General features: G+C 36.1%; 1 protein-coding gene and 1 pseudogene across 4 annotated transcripts in view; one reads left to right on the plus strand and one right to left on the minus strand.

Annotated features, from left to right (window-relative positions):
- RIC1 (RIC1 homolog, RAB6A GEF complex partner 1) overlaps positions 1 to 15,396 on the plus strand; it is a 143,605-nt gene that overhangs the window by 71,500 nt on the left and 56,709 nt on the right. For all 4 annotated transcript variants that reach the window (XM_038527275.1, XM_038527273.1, XM_038527274.1 and 1 more), the window contains one exon: positions 14,279 to 14,386. In XM_038527275.1, the coding sequence (XP_038383203.1) occupies positions 14,279 to 14,386 (108 nt within the window). The remainder of the gene's footprint in view (positions 1 to 14,278; positions 14,387 to 15,396) is intronic.
- On the minus strand, positions 3,184 to 3,281 carry LOC119869928 (annotated as a pseudogene).

Below are 15,396 nucleotides of genomic sequence, written 5' to 3' on the forward strand. Positions count from 1 at the left end.
GGAGAAGCAGGCTCCATGCAGGGAGCCCGACGTGGGATTTGATCCCGGATCTCCAGGATCGCGCCCTGGGCCAAAGGCAGGCGCCAAACCGCTGCGCCACCCAGGGATCCCTTTTTTTTTTTTTTTTTTAATTTTTATTTATTTATGATAGGCACGCAGTGAGAGAGAGAGAGGCAGACATAGGCAGAGGGAGAAGCAAGGATAGTGGTTTCTTGAGGTGGGATCTACTCGTGGTGAAGCTGCTATGAAGACTGTTGAAATAACAACAGAGGATTTAGAATAGTGCATCAGTTCGGTTGATAGAGCAGTGACTGGCTTTGAGAGGATTGACTCCCAATTTTTTTTTTTTTTAAGATTTTATTTTTTCATTCATGAGAGACACAGAGAGAGAGAGAGAGAGAGAGTGAGTGAGAGAGGGAGAGAGAGGCAGAGACACAGGCAGAGGGAGAAGCAGGCTCCATACAGGGAGCCCGATGTGGGACTCGATCCCAGGTCTCCAGGATCATGACCTGGGCCGAAGGTGGCCAAACCGCTGAGCCATCCGGGCTGCCCTGACTCCCAATTTTGAAAGAAGTTTTGTGGATGAAAGCTATCAAACGGCATTGCTGCAGAGAAAATTTCATGAAAGGAAGAGTCATTTGATGCAACGAACTTCATTGTTGTTTTAAGAAGTGGCCACAGCCACTGAAACCTTCAGTAACCCTCACCTGCAAAAACATTTTGAGTTGCAGAAAGCTCAGATGATAGCATTGGTTAGGAATCAAGTATTTTTTTAACTAAGGTGTGCACATTGTATTTAAAAATATAATGCTCTCACACACCTGAAAAACTACAGTATAGTGTAAAAATAACTTTTATATGTGCTGGAAGACCAAAAAATTCATCTGGCTTGCTTTTTAAAATTTGGTTATTGTGGTGGTCTGGAACTGAAGCTGCACTATATCTGAAGTATGTCTGTACCACATTTTGCTTATTATTCCTCTGTTGATGGACATTTGGGTTGCTTCCATATTTTATCTATTGTGAGTGATGCTGCTATGTGTGTGTTCATACATCTCTTTGAGACCCAGATTTCAGTTCATTTGGGTTTATACACCAGAATAGAATTTTTATATCCTATGGTAATTCTCTTTTTAATTATTTGAGGGACTGTATAACATTTTTCTCAGCGTTTGTGTCTTTTCACATTCTCTACAGAGGACTAGAATTCTAATTCCTACACATCTTTGCCAACGCTTATTTTCTGTTTTTGTCAGGTTTTAGTTTTGATTTGTGTTTCACTAATGATTACTGATGTTGAGTATGTTCTCTCTATTGGAGTCCTTTATTGAATCATATTGTTTGGTTTTTTGTTGTTGAGTTTTAGGAATACTCTACGTATTTGGGATATTAATCCCTTATAAACTTTTGTTGCTCTCCAGTCACCAGATAATGAAGGCCAAGTTCTGTCCTGGCATTTAAAACCTACTTTTCCCTTACCATTTAGCACATTGAAACCACAATTCCTGGGTAATGTCTCTGTTCATTTGCTATTTGCTTGTGCACCTCCCCAACTGTGTTTTACATAACAGAGCTGTATGAGGTAATTGAGAAGCTGAAGTCCAAATATCTCATCATATAAAGCTTTTCTCTCAACTTTCTTACCCCCTTTGTACCCAAGAAATAACTGATCCCTCATGTGCAATCCCTTAACACTTAAAAAAAAATTTACACTAGTAATCCATGACTATGTTCTTTAAAAAAACAAAAGTGAAATTGTGAACCCTGTCTGCTTTTTAAATTTTAAATTTTTTTTTTATTTTTTAAAGATTTTATTGATTCATGAGAGAGACAGAGAGGCAGAGACATAAGCAGAGGGAGAAGCAGGCTCTCTGCAGGGAGCCTGATCTGGGACTCAGTGCCAGGACACCAGATCACAACCTGAGCTGAAGGCAGACGCTCAACCACAGAGCCACTCAGGTGCCCCTTGTCTGCTTTTTTTTTTTTAAGATTCCAATCCCAGTTTGCTCTGCAGTTAGCTTTATATCTCTTGGGTAAATAAATACCTTGGAGTAGCATTACTAGGTCATGTCACATGTCTGGTGATTTTAGATAGGATGATGGAAATTGTGTGACATTATCAAGTGTCTTTTTCTTCTTTTCCTTTAGGGAATGTCTATATTATTTTGAGTGGCAATTAAGTTGTAGATCTCCTTGATCCTTTTGAAGCTTGTTTGTATGTTTTAAAGGTGGATTAAGCCTTTACCGTAGGTGAGCTGAGCCCTCCTGAGCTGTCCACAGAATTCCCTAGTCCTTAGCAAGGTCTCTCGTCTCTGGCTAGTCAGAGCTAGAATGTCTCCCAGCCTTGTATGAGTTTTGCAGCCCTAAACCCTGGCAGTTATTCTTTGGCAGGCATTGTGAGGTCTCACCAGATATTTACACAGGTTAGTATTCACAAAGACTCAAGGGGAGCCCTTGGGGTTTCTAGAGCTCTGTCTCTGATTTTCTGTCTCTGGTGCTCTTTTCCACAGATAGCTGCTTCTATTTCCTTGAATGTAACAAGACTGTCATACTATATTGGCCTACATAGTAGTCTGAAAAATGACTTTTATCAGAGAACTTTGTTTTTCCTCACAGTCTTGTGCTTCCTGTTATCCAGTATCTATAGTTGTTGCCTCTATTTTATCCAGTTTTTATGTTGTTTCTAGATGGCTACTTTGATACTAGTTCCCCTGTTAGTATGATAATAAAGTGGCCACCTGCCCATCAGTCAACTTGCACAGTTTTGCATCTTTTTCATTGGAATGTGTTTTACCACATCCAGATACCATTATTTTATTTCGGCCAGAAATAGTGGATACTTTCATTATTGATATTCTAGTAAACAATTGTGTTGACTACAAATGATGGCATATGAGGTATGGAGTGTGAGGAAAGAAACTTTTCTGAGACTTTCTAGGACTATGATTGGACAACCAAAGTCCCAGAATTCATCTAGGATTGCCAGAACTTCCTAGATTAAGTGTAGCACATTCTAAAATCCTTTTAAGATTCAAAAAGCTGAGTTGCTAAGGGAGGAGATCTTACAAGTTTTCATCACAAAGTGATGGATGTTATTAGTGTTGTTATTTAATTTATTTAATTTAATATATTTATTTAATATACACATTATATCAAATTAGTATGTTTTATATTAACTTTCACACTGGTTCTATGTCAATTATACCTCAGTAAAATGAGGGAAAAAAAGACTTGAAAATCAGATACTACACTTGATCTTAGCCAAAAGGCCGAGAAGCGATAAAACTTGAAAATCAGAAAGGAGAGTACTTTTCATTGCCATAACTAACAAGAGGCATACAACAAGTGTTGTATTTATACAATGTGCTAAAGAGGTATAAGATGCAAATGAAGAGAGAACTATTTAGAGATCATGGTGATATAAAGCAACAAACGCCAAGTGAATGAATGTCCCCAAAAGTGGTAATAGTATTAGGGGAAAATGCTAGAGTAGTCAGGGGAAGTTTTGTATTTTAGCTATTCTTGGAAGGAAGGATCAGACATTGATAGGAGAAATAGTGTATAACTAGCTATATTTTTGTAATTCCTGTCTATTCTGTCCATCTCCCAAATCTATCAAGTTGTGTACCACATTGTTATTTTCTTTGGCTGGCACTGAAAGTATTTGAGATCTCCTGCATAATAGAATTTGTTGAAATAAATGCTTTTGAATTTGATTGTGTAGTGACTGTTTTCAGTATCACCTTATTCAGCCCTTCAAAGCATACTTGACATAAATTTTAAAGACAATTTTTTTTTCTTTTAAAACTTCTCTGTAATTTTTGTGAGAAATTTCTGAGTTAGTGTAGTTTGGGTTTTTATTTTTGTCATTTTGATGGGTAATTGCTTCCTCCTCGAGGCTGTGGGAAGTTTAATAGTTGACCTACCCAATGGAAGCATTTCATTTTTTATTGCCCTTTGAGGCCACCTGTTGACATGAATGCCTTGCATTCATTAAAGTGAAAGCTGGGAAACTCTTAATTCATGAAAAATTCATTAGTAAAACAAAACTCTAGAATTGGCTTGATTTCATTTTTCCTACTTTTTAAAATGATGTTGGACTGGATGTTAACCACCTCAGATAAACATATAGCAGGTTAGAGATGTGGAGAAGAAATTTCATTTGAAATTAGAGATACTTAGGTTCTTTTTTTTTTTTTAAGATTTTATTTATTTATTCATGAGAGAGAGAGAGAGAGAGAGGCAGAGACACAGGCAGAGAGAGAAGCAGGCTCCATGCAGGGAGCCCGATGTGGGACTCGATCCTGGGTCTCCAGGATCACACCCTGGGCTGAAGGCGGCGCTAAACCACTGAGCCACCCGGGCTGCCCGAGATACTTAGGTTCTGATCCAATTCTACTTTTCACTGATAGTAACTTTGTAAAAGCTGTTTTTTGAGTCACTTTTTATCTTTTGTATATTTATAGAGTAAGAAAAAGGAGTTCTCATGTTCTTAATAAGTTGTGATTCTGGGATCCCTGGGTGGCGCAGCGGTTTGGCGCCTGCCTTTGGCCCAGGGCGCGATCCTGGAGACCCGGGATCGAATCCCACATCAGGCTCCTGGTGCATGGAGCTTGCTTCTCCCTCTGCCTATGTCTCTGCCTCTCTCTCTCTCTATCTCTGTGACTATCATAAATAAATAAAAATAAAAAAAAATAAGTTGTGATTCTTATTATTGTCTAGGCTGCCTTCTGAATTATTAAACATAATTTGCCTTTGCTAAGTATTTAGGACAGTTTATGTCCAGACAAGTTGGGGATTTAAGTTCACTAATTATGTGGATCTCTCTTTTTTTTTTTTTTTAAGATTTTATTTATTCATAGAGACAGAGAGAGAGAATGAGAGGCAGAGACACAGGCAGAGGGAGAAGCAGGCTCCATTCAAGGAGCCTGATGCGGGACTCGATCTAGGGTCTCCAGGATCATGCCCTGGGCTGCAGGCGGCACTAAACCGCTGCGCCACCAGGGCTGCCCTATGTGGATCTCTTATAATCTGTTTCATTTCTCCAAATTCACTAGTAATGTCCCGACTTTAATTTCTGATTTTAGTGGGTTGAACTTTCTTTTTTCCTTAGTTTTTTCAACTTTATTAATATTTTCAGAAAAACTAATTTGCTTTCATTGATTTTTTTTCTTTTGTTTTTCTATTCTCTGTTATGTTTATATCCACTCCAGTCTTTTTTTTTTTTTTTCCCTAGTCTTTATTATACTCTTTCTTCTGCTGGTTTTGAGTGTAGTTTGCTCTTTTTTTTCTAGTTCCTTAAGTTGTAAAATTAGGTTATAGATTTGAGATCTTCTTTAAGCATTTAAGCCATAAATATTTCTCTAAGCACTGCATTTACTGCATCCCATAGTGTTGTGTTTTCATTTTTCATTAGGCTCAGAGTATTTTCTAATCTCCTTTTTGTTTTTTTTTTTCTTTGACTTATTGCTTATTTAAGAATTGTTTAATTTCCAAGTTTGTGAATTTTTTAGTTTGCCTTTTGTGACTGAAATCTACTTTCACTAAGTTGTGGTCAAAGAAGATCTATGTATGATTTCAGGCCTTTTAAACTTATTGAGACATTTTTGTGGCTGAATATATGTTCTGTCTTGGAAAGTGTTCATGTGGATTTGAGAACATGTATTGTGCTGCTGCTGGGTGGAGTATTCATATGAGTCTGAGGTCTAAGTGATTTATAGTGTTTAGATTCTTTTTTTTTTTTTTTTTTTTTATTTATTTATGATAGGCACACAGTGAGAGAGAGAGAGGCAGAGACACAGGCAGAGGGAGAAGCAGGCTCCATGCACCGGGAGCCCGATGTGGGATTCGATCCCGGGTCTCCAGGATCGCGCCCTGGGCCAAAGGCAGGCGCCAAACCGCTGCGCCACCCAGGGATCCCTAGTGTTTAGATTCTGTTTCTCTTCTGATCTTCTGTCAGGTTCTATCCATTATTGAAAGTGGGATATTGAAATTCCCAGCTGCTGTTGTAGAACTGTTCTTTGGTTCAGTCGGTATTTGCTTTATATGTTTTGGGCTGTGTTACTATATATGTAGCTGTTTGTAATTGTGGTATCTTCCTGCTGGATTGACCCTTTTATTAACATACATCATAGTTGATTTACAATGGGATTTTATCTCAGTAAATCCACTACAAATTGAAAATATTATAAGTTGAAAATGCATTAGTATACTTAATTTTACAAACATAGCCTATCCTATCCTACCCTAATGTGCTCAGAACACTTCTATTAGCCTTACATTAGTTGGGCAAAATCATCTAACACAGCTTATTTTATAATAAAATATTTTATAAAAAAATTGAGTAACTCATGTAATTTATTGAAAAACAATGATTACAGGAGTGTAAAATTTTTGTGTGTCAGTTGTTTAACCTTGTGATGGCTTGGCTGATTGGGAGCTATGGCTTGCTGTTACTACCCAGCATCACAAGATTATTATCCAATTGCATATCCCTAGCCCAGAAAAGATCAAAATTTGAAATATGGTCTATGAATGTGTATCACTTTCATGTTGCTATAAGGTGGGAAAATGTAAGTCAAGTCGTTTGTTTGTTTGTTTGTTTAAAGATTTTATTTATTTATTCATGAGAGACACAGGCAGAGGGAGAAGCAGGCTCCATGCAGGGAGCCCTGGGCCTAAGGCAGGTGCTAAACTGCTGAGCCACTCAGGGATCCCCAAGTCAAGTAGTTTGAAGTTGAGAATCATCTGTAATGTCCTTCTTTGTTTCTTGTAACAATTTTTGATTGAAAGTATTTTGTCAGGTCTTAACTATAAACATTCTTCTCTGTTTAGTTGCAATTTGTGTGAAACATCTTTTTCTGTCCTTTCACTTTCAAACTATATGTGTCTTTCGATCTAAAGTAAGGTCTCTGAGAGAAAACTTAGAAATGGTGTCATAGGTTTGTTTGTTTTAAACATTCTGACAGTGTTTGCCTTTTAATTGGAGTGTTTAATACAATGATATTTAAAATACTGATAAAGACTTATGCCATTTTGCTGTTTGTTTCCTGTGTATCATATGTTTTTTGTTACTCAGTTTTTTGTTACTCATTAATGCCTTCTTTTTTGTTTGATTTTTTGTGGTGTATCATTTTGGTTCCTTTCTCATTTCATTTTCTGAATGTGTTTTTAGTTATTTTCTTAGTGGATACCTTGGGGGCATACAATTAACATCTTAAACTCACAACAACCTGAATTGCATTAACAATTTAGCTTCAATACTATATAAAAAGTATGCTTCTATACATATCCATCCCTCCCCTTTTATGTTCTTATGGTCACACATTACATCTTCATGCATTGTGTGCCCAATTACATGGATTTATAATTATTATTTTATGCATTAGTCTTTTAAATTATATAGGTAAAAAGATGGGTTTCTTTTTTTTAAATAATAAATTTACTTTTTATTGGTGTTCAATTTGCCAACATACAGAATAACACCCAGGGCTCATCCCGTCAAGTGCCCCCCTCAGTGCCTCTTACCCAGTCACCCCCACCCCTCAACCTCCTCCCCTTTCACCACCCCAGTTCGTTTCCCAGAGTTAGGAGTCTTCCATGTTCTGTCTCCCTTTCTGATATTTCCTACCCATTTCTTTTCCCTTCCCCTCTATTCCCTTTCACTGTTATTTATATTCCCCAAATGAATGAGACCATATAATGTTTGTCCTTCTCCTATTGACTTATTTCACTCAGCATAATACCCTCCAGTTCCATCCACATTGAAGCAAATGGTGGGTATTTGTCATTTCTAATGGCTGAGTAATATTCCATTGTGTACATAAACCACATCTTCTTTATCCATTCATCTTTCGATGGACACCGAGGCTCCTTCCACAGTTTGGCTATTGTGGACATTGCTGCTAGAAACATCGGGGTGCAGGTGTCCTGGCGTTTCATTGCATCTGTAAAAAGATGGATTTCTGAACCAAAAACACAGCACTCCATCTGCTGTCTCCTAACTCTCTGGTAGTTTTCTGTGGCCTAGCATCTGGATTTGAAGCCACAGGCTCACACATCCCTTCCTTCACCTACTAGCTCTGTGACCATGAGCATAATTCTTACTATTTCTAAGCTTTAATTTCTTTTCTGGAAAAGAGGGGTGGGGGAATTAATGCCTGTCCCAAAGGATTATAAACATTTAGTTGAGACAATGCATGCAGAATATTTTGTACACTCATGCTTAGTAAATCCTCCATTTATTGCTGTTTTTCCTGACATTCATTGCTTTTTATAATCTGGTTTTATTGTTCTGGTCTCATCTCTTCCAGAAGTCTATACTATACTCCCAAATATTATGGAACTATAATATTTTCTATCAGAAATTTAGTTTTTTTTATTAATGTAATTCTTAACATTTTACTAAATTTTATTGGAAGAAGAGATAGAGACTTCCATGTGAAATTTATCTTTAATTTTATTTTGGGAGTCATTGTGAAGTCAGAATTTTCTTAAATTCGTTTAAAATTCTCTTAATACTTCAGCTCTCTAATAAATGAGAGTATTTATATAAAGGAAAATAGAGGACTTCCAATTTGAAGTTGGTGATAAGCTTTTTTTCCCTCTTTCCTTTTGAAAATAACCAATGGAATAAAAAGTTAAAATGCTACTTCTGTCTTTTATGGAAGTTAGAGGCATCTTTAACCCTTGGGATAAAAATTGGATAGGGAATAATTTGAAACCAAAGAGCCTAAGGTTACTTACATGATACAGATAAAAAGCAGCTTGTTTGAGTCCCATAAATACAGAGAATAAACTAATGGTTATCAAGGCATGGAGGGAGTTGTTCGGGGAGAGATGGGCAAAATAGGTCAAGGGGAGTGGGAGATACAGGTTTCCAGTTACAGTGTGAATAAGTCATAGGGATAAAAGGCACAGCATAGGGAATATAGTTCATTGGTATTGGAATAGCACTGTATGGTGACAGATGGGGAAGGCATGGCATAATGTATATACTTATTCGGTGCTTTGTACACTTGAAGCTGATTTTACAATGTGTATCAACCATATTTCAATTTGAGCAATACAAAAAGAAGAAAAAGAAATGCACCTCGTTTGATCTGCAAAACCATGGAAAGACCCAGGAATTAGATGCAGTAGTATTATAGAACATAGGAATAAGCCAGGGGCCATCAACAGGGGTATTGGTTTAAAAAACTGAATAAGGAATTTTGTGATTCTGCATCACAGGTGACAGGAAATACATTGTCTAGTTAAGCCAGAGGGATTCCAGACAAAGTAGGGCAAAGATGAGATGCTAAACCAGGTGGGGATTAGATGAAAGTTGTCATACTGAACAGTAGGATGTCAAGCCTTCTTCCCCTGCTTGACTCTAGACTTCCAACTTCCATGCTTAGATATCCTAGGTAGGATTGAGGGATCCTTCCTGGGGAAGTTAAATCACTCCAGAAAAATGACCCAATAGGCCCTAATATTTGAAGAACTCAACAAAAATGCCAGCTGGCCGTTACCAGTTGACAAGCACAGTATGAACACATATAGCTTATAATTTACTTTTTCTTGTTAATGTGTTCAACATGACTGAATAGCCAGGGATTGATTGTTAATCATTTTAGGAAAGCCTCTAGTGTAAAAGAGAGACACACAACAGAAAAATGGAAGCTCAAAGGAAATAGTGCAGAGAATAAAGCCACTTTGAGGAAATGATTATTCACAACAATTAAAAGAAGAAACGTGGAGCAGGTGAGAAAGTTCCTGGAAGGAAAGGACAAAAGCAGAAATTTCAAATTCAGTAAAGCATTGGAAGAAACAGTTGAGGAACTCTCCCAGTAAGAGAGAAAAAAGGGGAGAATTAGAAGTTAATATGAAGTCCAGTATCTAACCTAGCGGGAATTCCAGAAAGAGATAACAGAAGTGGAGAGTTTGTATATTAAGGTAACATGTAAATTTTCCAGCTTGCAGGTGCTCCATGCAAACAGTGATAAGTTTACGTACTTGTAAAGTACGTCCTGATATTTTAGAACTCACTAGAAACCAAAGGAAGATCAATTCTAAGAACTTCCAGGTAGGAAAAACAGATCAAGAATAAAGTCTGTGAATAAGAATATCTTTGAATTCCACAGCTACACATTAGAGTCTAAGTGACATTGGTGGAAAGCCTTTAAAATGCTGAAAGAAATACATTGAGTTGAGCTTTTATTAAGGGATTTGTCAAGCATACACTAGAGGGAACAGCATAGTGATTAACCCTGAGCCCGTCTCTTGCATTCAGAAGTTACCAGTAGCTGTCTCTCACTATGCATATATGCTTTTGGTATTTTGAAGCAAGTTTCAGATAGTATATCACTTCAGTCCTAAATAGTTTTATCAGTAACAAGTAGACATTTTAAAGAAACATTTTAAAGAAGTCATTTTAAAGAAAGCTATAATATTATGTCTAACAAACCTAATAATTTACTAATATCAAATACTTTGTGTTGTTTTCACCATTTTAACGCAAAGCTATTTATTTATTTATTTATTTATTTATTTATTTATTTATTTATTTATTTATAAATTTTTTTTATGATAGTCACAGAGAGAGAGAGAGGGGCAGAGACACAGGCAGAGGGAGAAGCAGGCTCCATGCACCGGGAGCCCGACGTGGGATTCAATCCTGGGTCTCCAGGATCACGCCCTGGGCCAAAGGCAGGCACTAAACCGCTGCGCCACCCAGGGATCCCCACAGCTGTCTTTTTAGAAATTGATTTGTTCAAACCAGTATCTGGTTTTGGTTATTGATTCCCTTGGTTTGTTATTTTGATAAAGATAACAGAATTGTGCTTTTTTAAAAAATTAACTCCTTCCATATTCTGTAGCCATAATTATATAAAGAAGAACTTTCTTTCATTATCTATTTAATGTTTACCCTGAAATATAGTCCACGCAGGAAAAACAAAAGAGATGCTCATTTCTTTACCTTTTCTTACAGTGATGAATTGTGTCCTAAGAACTTTCAGAGATAACCAACTAACGAGTGTTTTTAGTATTGTTGTAAAGGCAGTGGTTTTTACATTTTTGAGTTCTTATCATTTGCAGTCAGTCTTTCTGATCAGATTGCCATATCTTTAGCCTGTGGGGGAGCCCATAAAAATGGTGTTATTTAGATGACATCCTTGTTAGACCTATGGCTCACCTTAACATTTCTTGCCCCTGTCTTGGAGTAAGTCAGCTCTCCAAAGACCTTTGATTTCTTCTGTGCAAAATGGAATTTTGAAGACCAGAACTTGATGCTAATTGTTGTTTGGTTGTATTTGCTTTTAGGACTTTTTAGTGCATAGAGATAAAAAGTAGATTTTAGAAAGGAAAAGTACATTGTGAATTAATACTGGTAGCTTTAACTCAAATAAAAGATTAAGTTAAAGATTTTAAAAGCTTTAAAATTTAAAAAAATTTTAAAAGTTAAAAATTTTACTTCTCTAGTTTTATATTTGTGTATTTTCTTTTATTGATAATCTTGGTTCCTAATAACATAAACATAATCACTTATTTGCTTTATTGTATACATAGTAGCTCCAAAACAATATCACTATTATTATAACAATATTGTTACTAAATACAGTTTGATTCTTTCAGGATTTTTATCCTTAATAGCAGATTTCCCACTAAGAATGCACAAAATACTGTGTTTCAGAGTTACTTGAAATCTTATTTGTGCTGCTAGCTCGACGTACAATTAAGTTTCTTTTCTGTTTTTAGAGATTGATTTTTGTTGTGGATTTTAATTTTAACTTGGCTTATTATATGAAATATTTTCATGTCTCAAAGTTTAAAAAAATTGTAGCTAGCATTTTTTTATCCTGTATTCTCTCTTCCACTGAGGATAACAATTTTTATTTTAGGTTTGGCTATCCTTTTCATTTTTAAAACATGAGCACATGCATTTAAACATTTGTATTTCCTTGCTTGTCACACAAATGTAGTATATCACATACAGTATTGTGCACCTTAATTTTTCTCACTAAACGAGAGTTCCGGGAGGCCATTCCAAGGAGTTGAAAGAGTTCTTCCACATTTCCTTTTTTTTTTTTTTTTTTGGCTGCATGATATTTTATTTCTTGTGATGCATATTTTAATTATAATCTTTTGATGTAATAAATTGCTTTGCATGAGCATCATTTTGTGTTGGGACATGCAGCCTCAAATTTTATACCCAAGTACTCATTCACATGAGTCATATCACACTCAAAGTCATATCATACTTGAGAGTTCAAATTTTACACCACATATACCTTTCCAGGAAGCCAGAATATGTGACCCAAATAAGAGGAATTAAAAAAACAAAAAAGGTTCATAGGAAAGAAGCAAAGAAATAACAAAGGAAAATATCAGGATGATAGCTGTGCATTAGACTTAGTAGGGCAGTGGGCACCAGGAGGAATGCCTGGGGTAAAAGGAAATAATAGGTTATGTGACAGGTTTGACCACATAGAAGATTATACTGAGAGTTGTTTTTGTCAGAGCTGTTAAGAAGTCTGAGAAAACTTTAGTATAAGTTTAAAGAAAACTCAGCAAATGAAAGCATGCAGTAAAGTTAACTTCAGGAAAATTAACAAGTTCTATAAGAAAACCAATGTAATTACCGAATACTTTTTTTGTTTTGTTGTTTTGGGGGGAGAGAGAGAGACAGAGCATGAGTGGGGTGGAGGGGCAGAGAGAAAGAGAATCTCAAGCAGGCTCTATGCCCAGCACAGAAGCTGGATTGGGGCTTGATCTTACGACCTTGGGATCATGACCTGAGTCAAAAACCCAGAGTCACATGCTTAACTGACTGAGCCACCCAGACACCCTAATCACTTAATATTTCTTGAAGTAGAAATTATTTATTTAACATTCCAGTGAAAACATTTTGGTATAATTATGTTAGGAGGATGGGGAAAAAAGGGAGAATGAGGAGTTAGTAAGTAATATCTAAATAATGATGCTGAAGCAGTGTGAACGTACTGCAGGAAAACATGAGGGTAAATAGAAGTCAAGAAGAGAACCAATGCTCCTTGTGTCCTAATAGACCACTTCTGTTTTTTCCCTTTGTCGTCAGCTTTCAAGCACCATTTGTTTAAATTATGTATATGTATTTGAAAAATAACTTTAGATGTACGTGGAAAATGTCTCGGGAAAATCATTATAGTATGTCTGTGTGATTAGCAGTCCAGATAGGAGTTCTGCAAACTAGTATCTCATGATGACCTTCTTAGTGGGTATCACAGCAAGCATGTTAATTGAACATGAACCTGTGTGATTTAACTGGAACCAGTTTAGCCATCCAGGCATACGGAAGGGATCAAATATTCCACGTCATGGCAGTAGCAGAACAGGATAAAGCACCATCAAGCTTCTATATGGAAAATAATCTAAAACCAGAAAGTAAGCAGACAAGTATCAAAGCCAGGGACCTTAAAAGCTGTTGAACGTGTTAGACTGTTTACACTTAATTTTAATAATACAGGTGACGAAGAGGGAGAAATGTTAGGCTCATTGTTGCCAAAAGTAAGTGATAGGTGATAATAAGGAAAGAGACAGCTAAACCCCAGCTATCAGTACCTGTGTATTGGGAAAGAGTCCCATGCCATGTGGAGATAAAGATGCCAAAACTGTTGAATAGTCCTTTGGAGGGGTTGTGTGGGGCGGCTCAGTGATGTTGCCACTGATCTAATAACCACTCTTGGCTAGCCATTTAAAATCGGGGAGCTACCAGATTTAGCCATTGCTGTTTATTACTGAGGTTTATATGAAGTATTTCTTATTGCATCCCTGAATTGACCTTAATTCTGATACATACCCAGAGGATAGAGGAATCAAGGATGAGGTGTGATGTAAGGTAAGAGGAGGTGAGGTTTTGGATCATATCAGACATGCGCTGGGTGGAGAGGTATATACCTCCTGGAGTTGCCCACCTCAGAAAGGGCCATCAGTCATTTAAAAATATCTATTGGTTCTCTTGAGAATTTGCTTTTATTGTGTTTTTCTTTCCCTAAGATTCTTTGGTCTTCTCCCTCTACTCCTACTTCCCCAACAGAAGTTACATTAGTTAAACTTGTTTGTCTAATTCGTATCTCTGCTATAATGGAGTTAAAATTTCCATTTGAGAAGCTAAAGGAATAATACCTGATTTGTAAGTTTGATTATGTTTACTTTATCTGATTGGGTATATATGAATCACAAAGTGGAGGAGAATTCATATCTTTCTCTTTAATCCTGTATATTTGCTGTTTCTTTTCTTTTTTCTTTTTTTTTTTAGAGGAAGTCCACAAATGAAGGGGACACCCCATTTTAAGGAAGAACATTGTGCTCCAGCATTAAATTTAGAAATGAGGAAAATACTGGATTTGCAAGCACCCATCATGAGGTATAGTACTCTGGTTAAATTTAGCATTTTTTGATGACACTATATAATATAGTTGGTTAATCGCATGACCAGTAGGAAAACCGATTTTATTTTATTTTTCACTCAGGGTAATTTTTTCTTTAGCTGTAAATGCTTGATTAACCCTTAGTACATTATTATACTTCAATTGTTTATTTAATAAAGCCTATAAATTGAGTATACTAACTATAATCTTATCCAGAAATTTATATTTTTTGATAAGATCTAGAATTGTTTGAATGATACAACATAGTGCATGTTACTTGAAATGACACTGATAAAAGTCATCCAGGTTGAGGAAAAGAGAAAGTGCCTTTATTTCCAAAACCTTCATAAGTTTTGGGAAATATGTGAATACTTGTAAGAAAGTTAAACTTTCTGATCTCATTGTGAATAAAGATTTTGTGATAAGAGGGCCAGAAATACCAAAATACAAAAAGTTGTATTTATTGATGGAAAAAATAAGTGTATGTGTAATTTGGCTTTATTTCCGTAATTGCTTTGCTTTTGACATTTTAGGTGTCTATGATGTGTGGGTTTTGTTAAAAGTATATTTTTTAAACTTAAAGTTTTTTACTACAATGTTTTTTGTTTCTTTTTTAACAATTTTTTTATGAATCCAGAATTAAAATTGGACCTCCAGGAACCTTTTCCTGTACCCAGTTATATACAATCATGAAATTATGTGATATTTCCAGCCTTTTGTGAATAGAAATGGCTAGTATTTCTTATCCCTTATGATAACATTTGCTTTTAAAAAAATTAGAAGTAGTAGCAAAAGAGGTATTCCTAATTCAGAATTCATTGTTAGGAGTCATTAAAATTTTCCTGTCAGAAAACCTGCAAATAAATTCTTACAAAAGGACACGTTAACAAATTAGGTTAAATAAAAGTAGAAAAAGAAAGAGGGAAAAAATGGCTATAGGTATGATCAGAAGATAACACAAGCTGTGAAAACAGGGAAATATGCTTCGAGGGAATATCACGAAAGG

Source organism: Canis lupus, chromosome 1, assembly GCF_011100685.1.
Source record: "Canis lupus familiaris isolate Mischka breed German Shepherd chromosome 1, alternate assembly UU_Cfam_GSD_1.0, whole genome shotgun sequence".
In the NCBI taxonomy this organism is placed as follows: domain Eukaryota; kingdom Metazoa; phylum Chordata; class Mammalia; order Carnivora; family Canidae; genus Canis; species Canis lupus.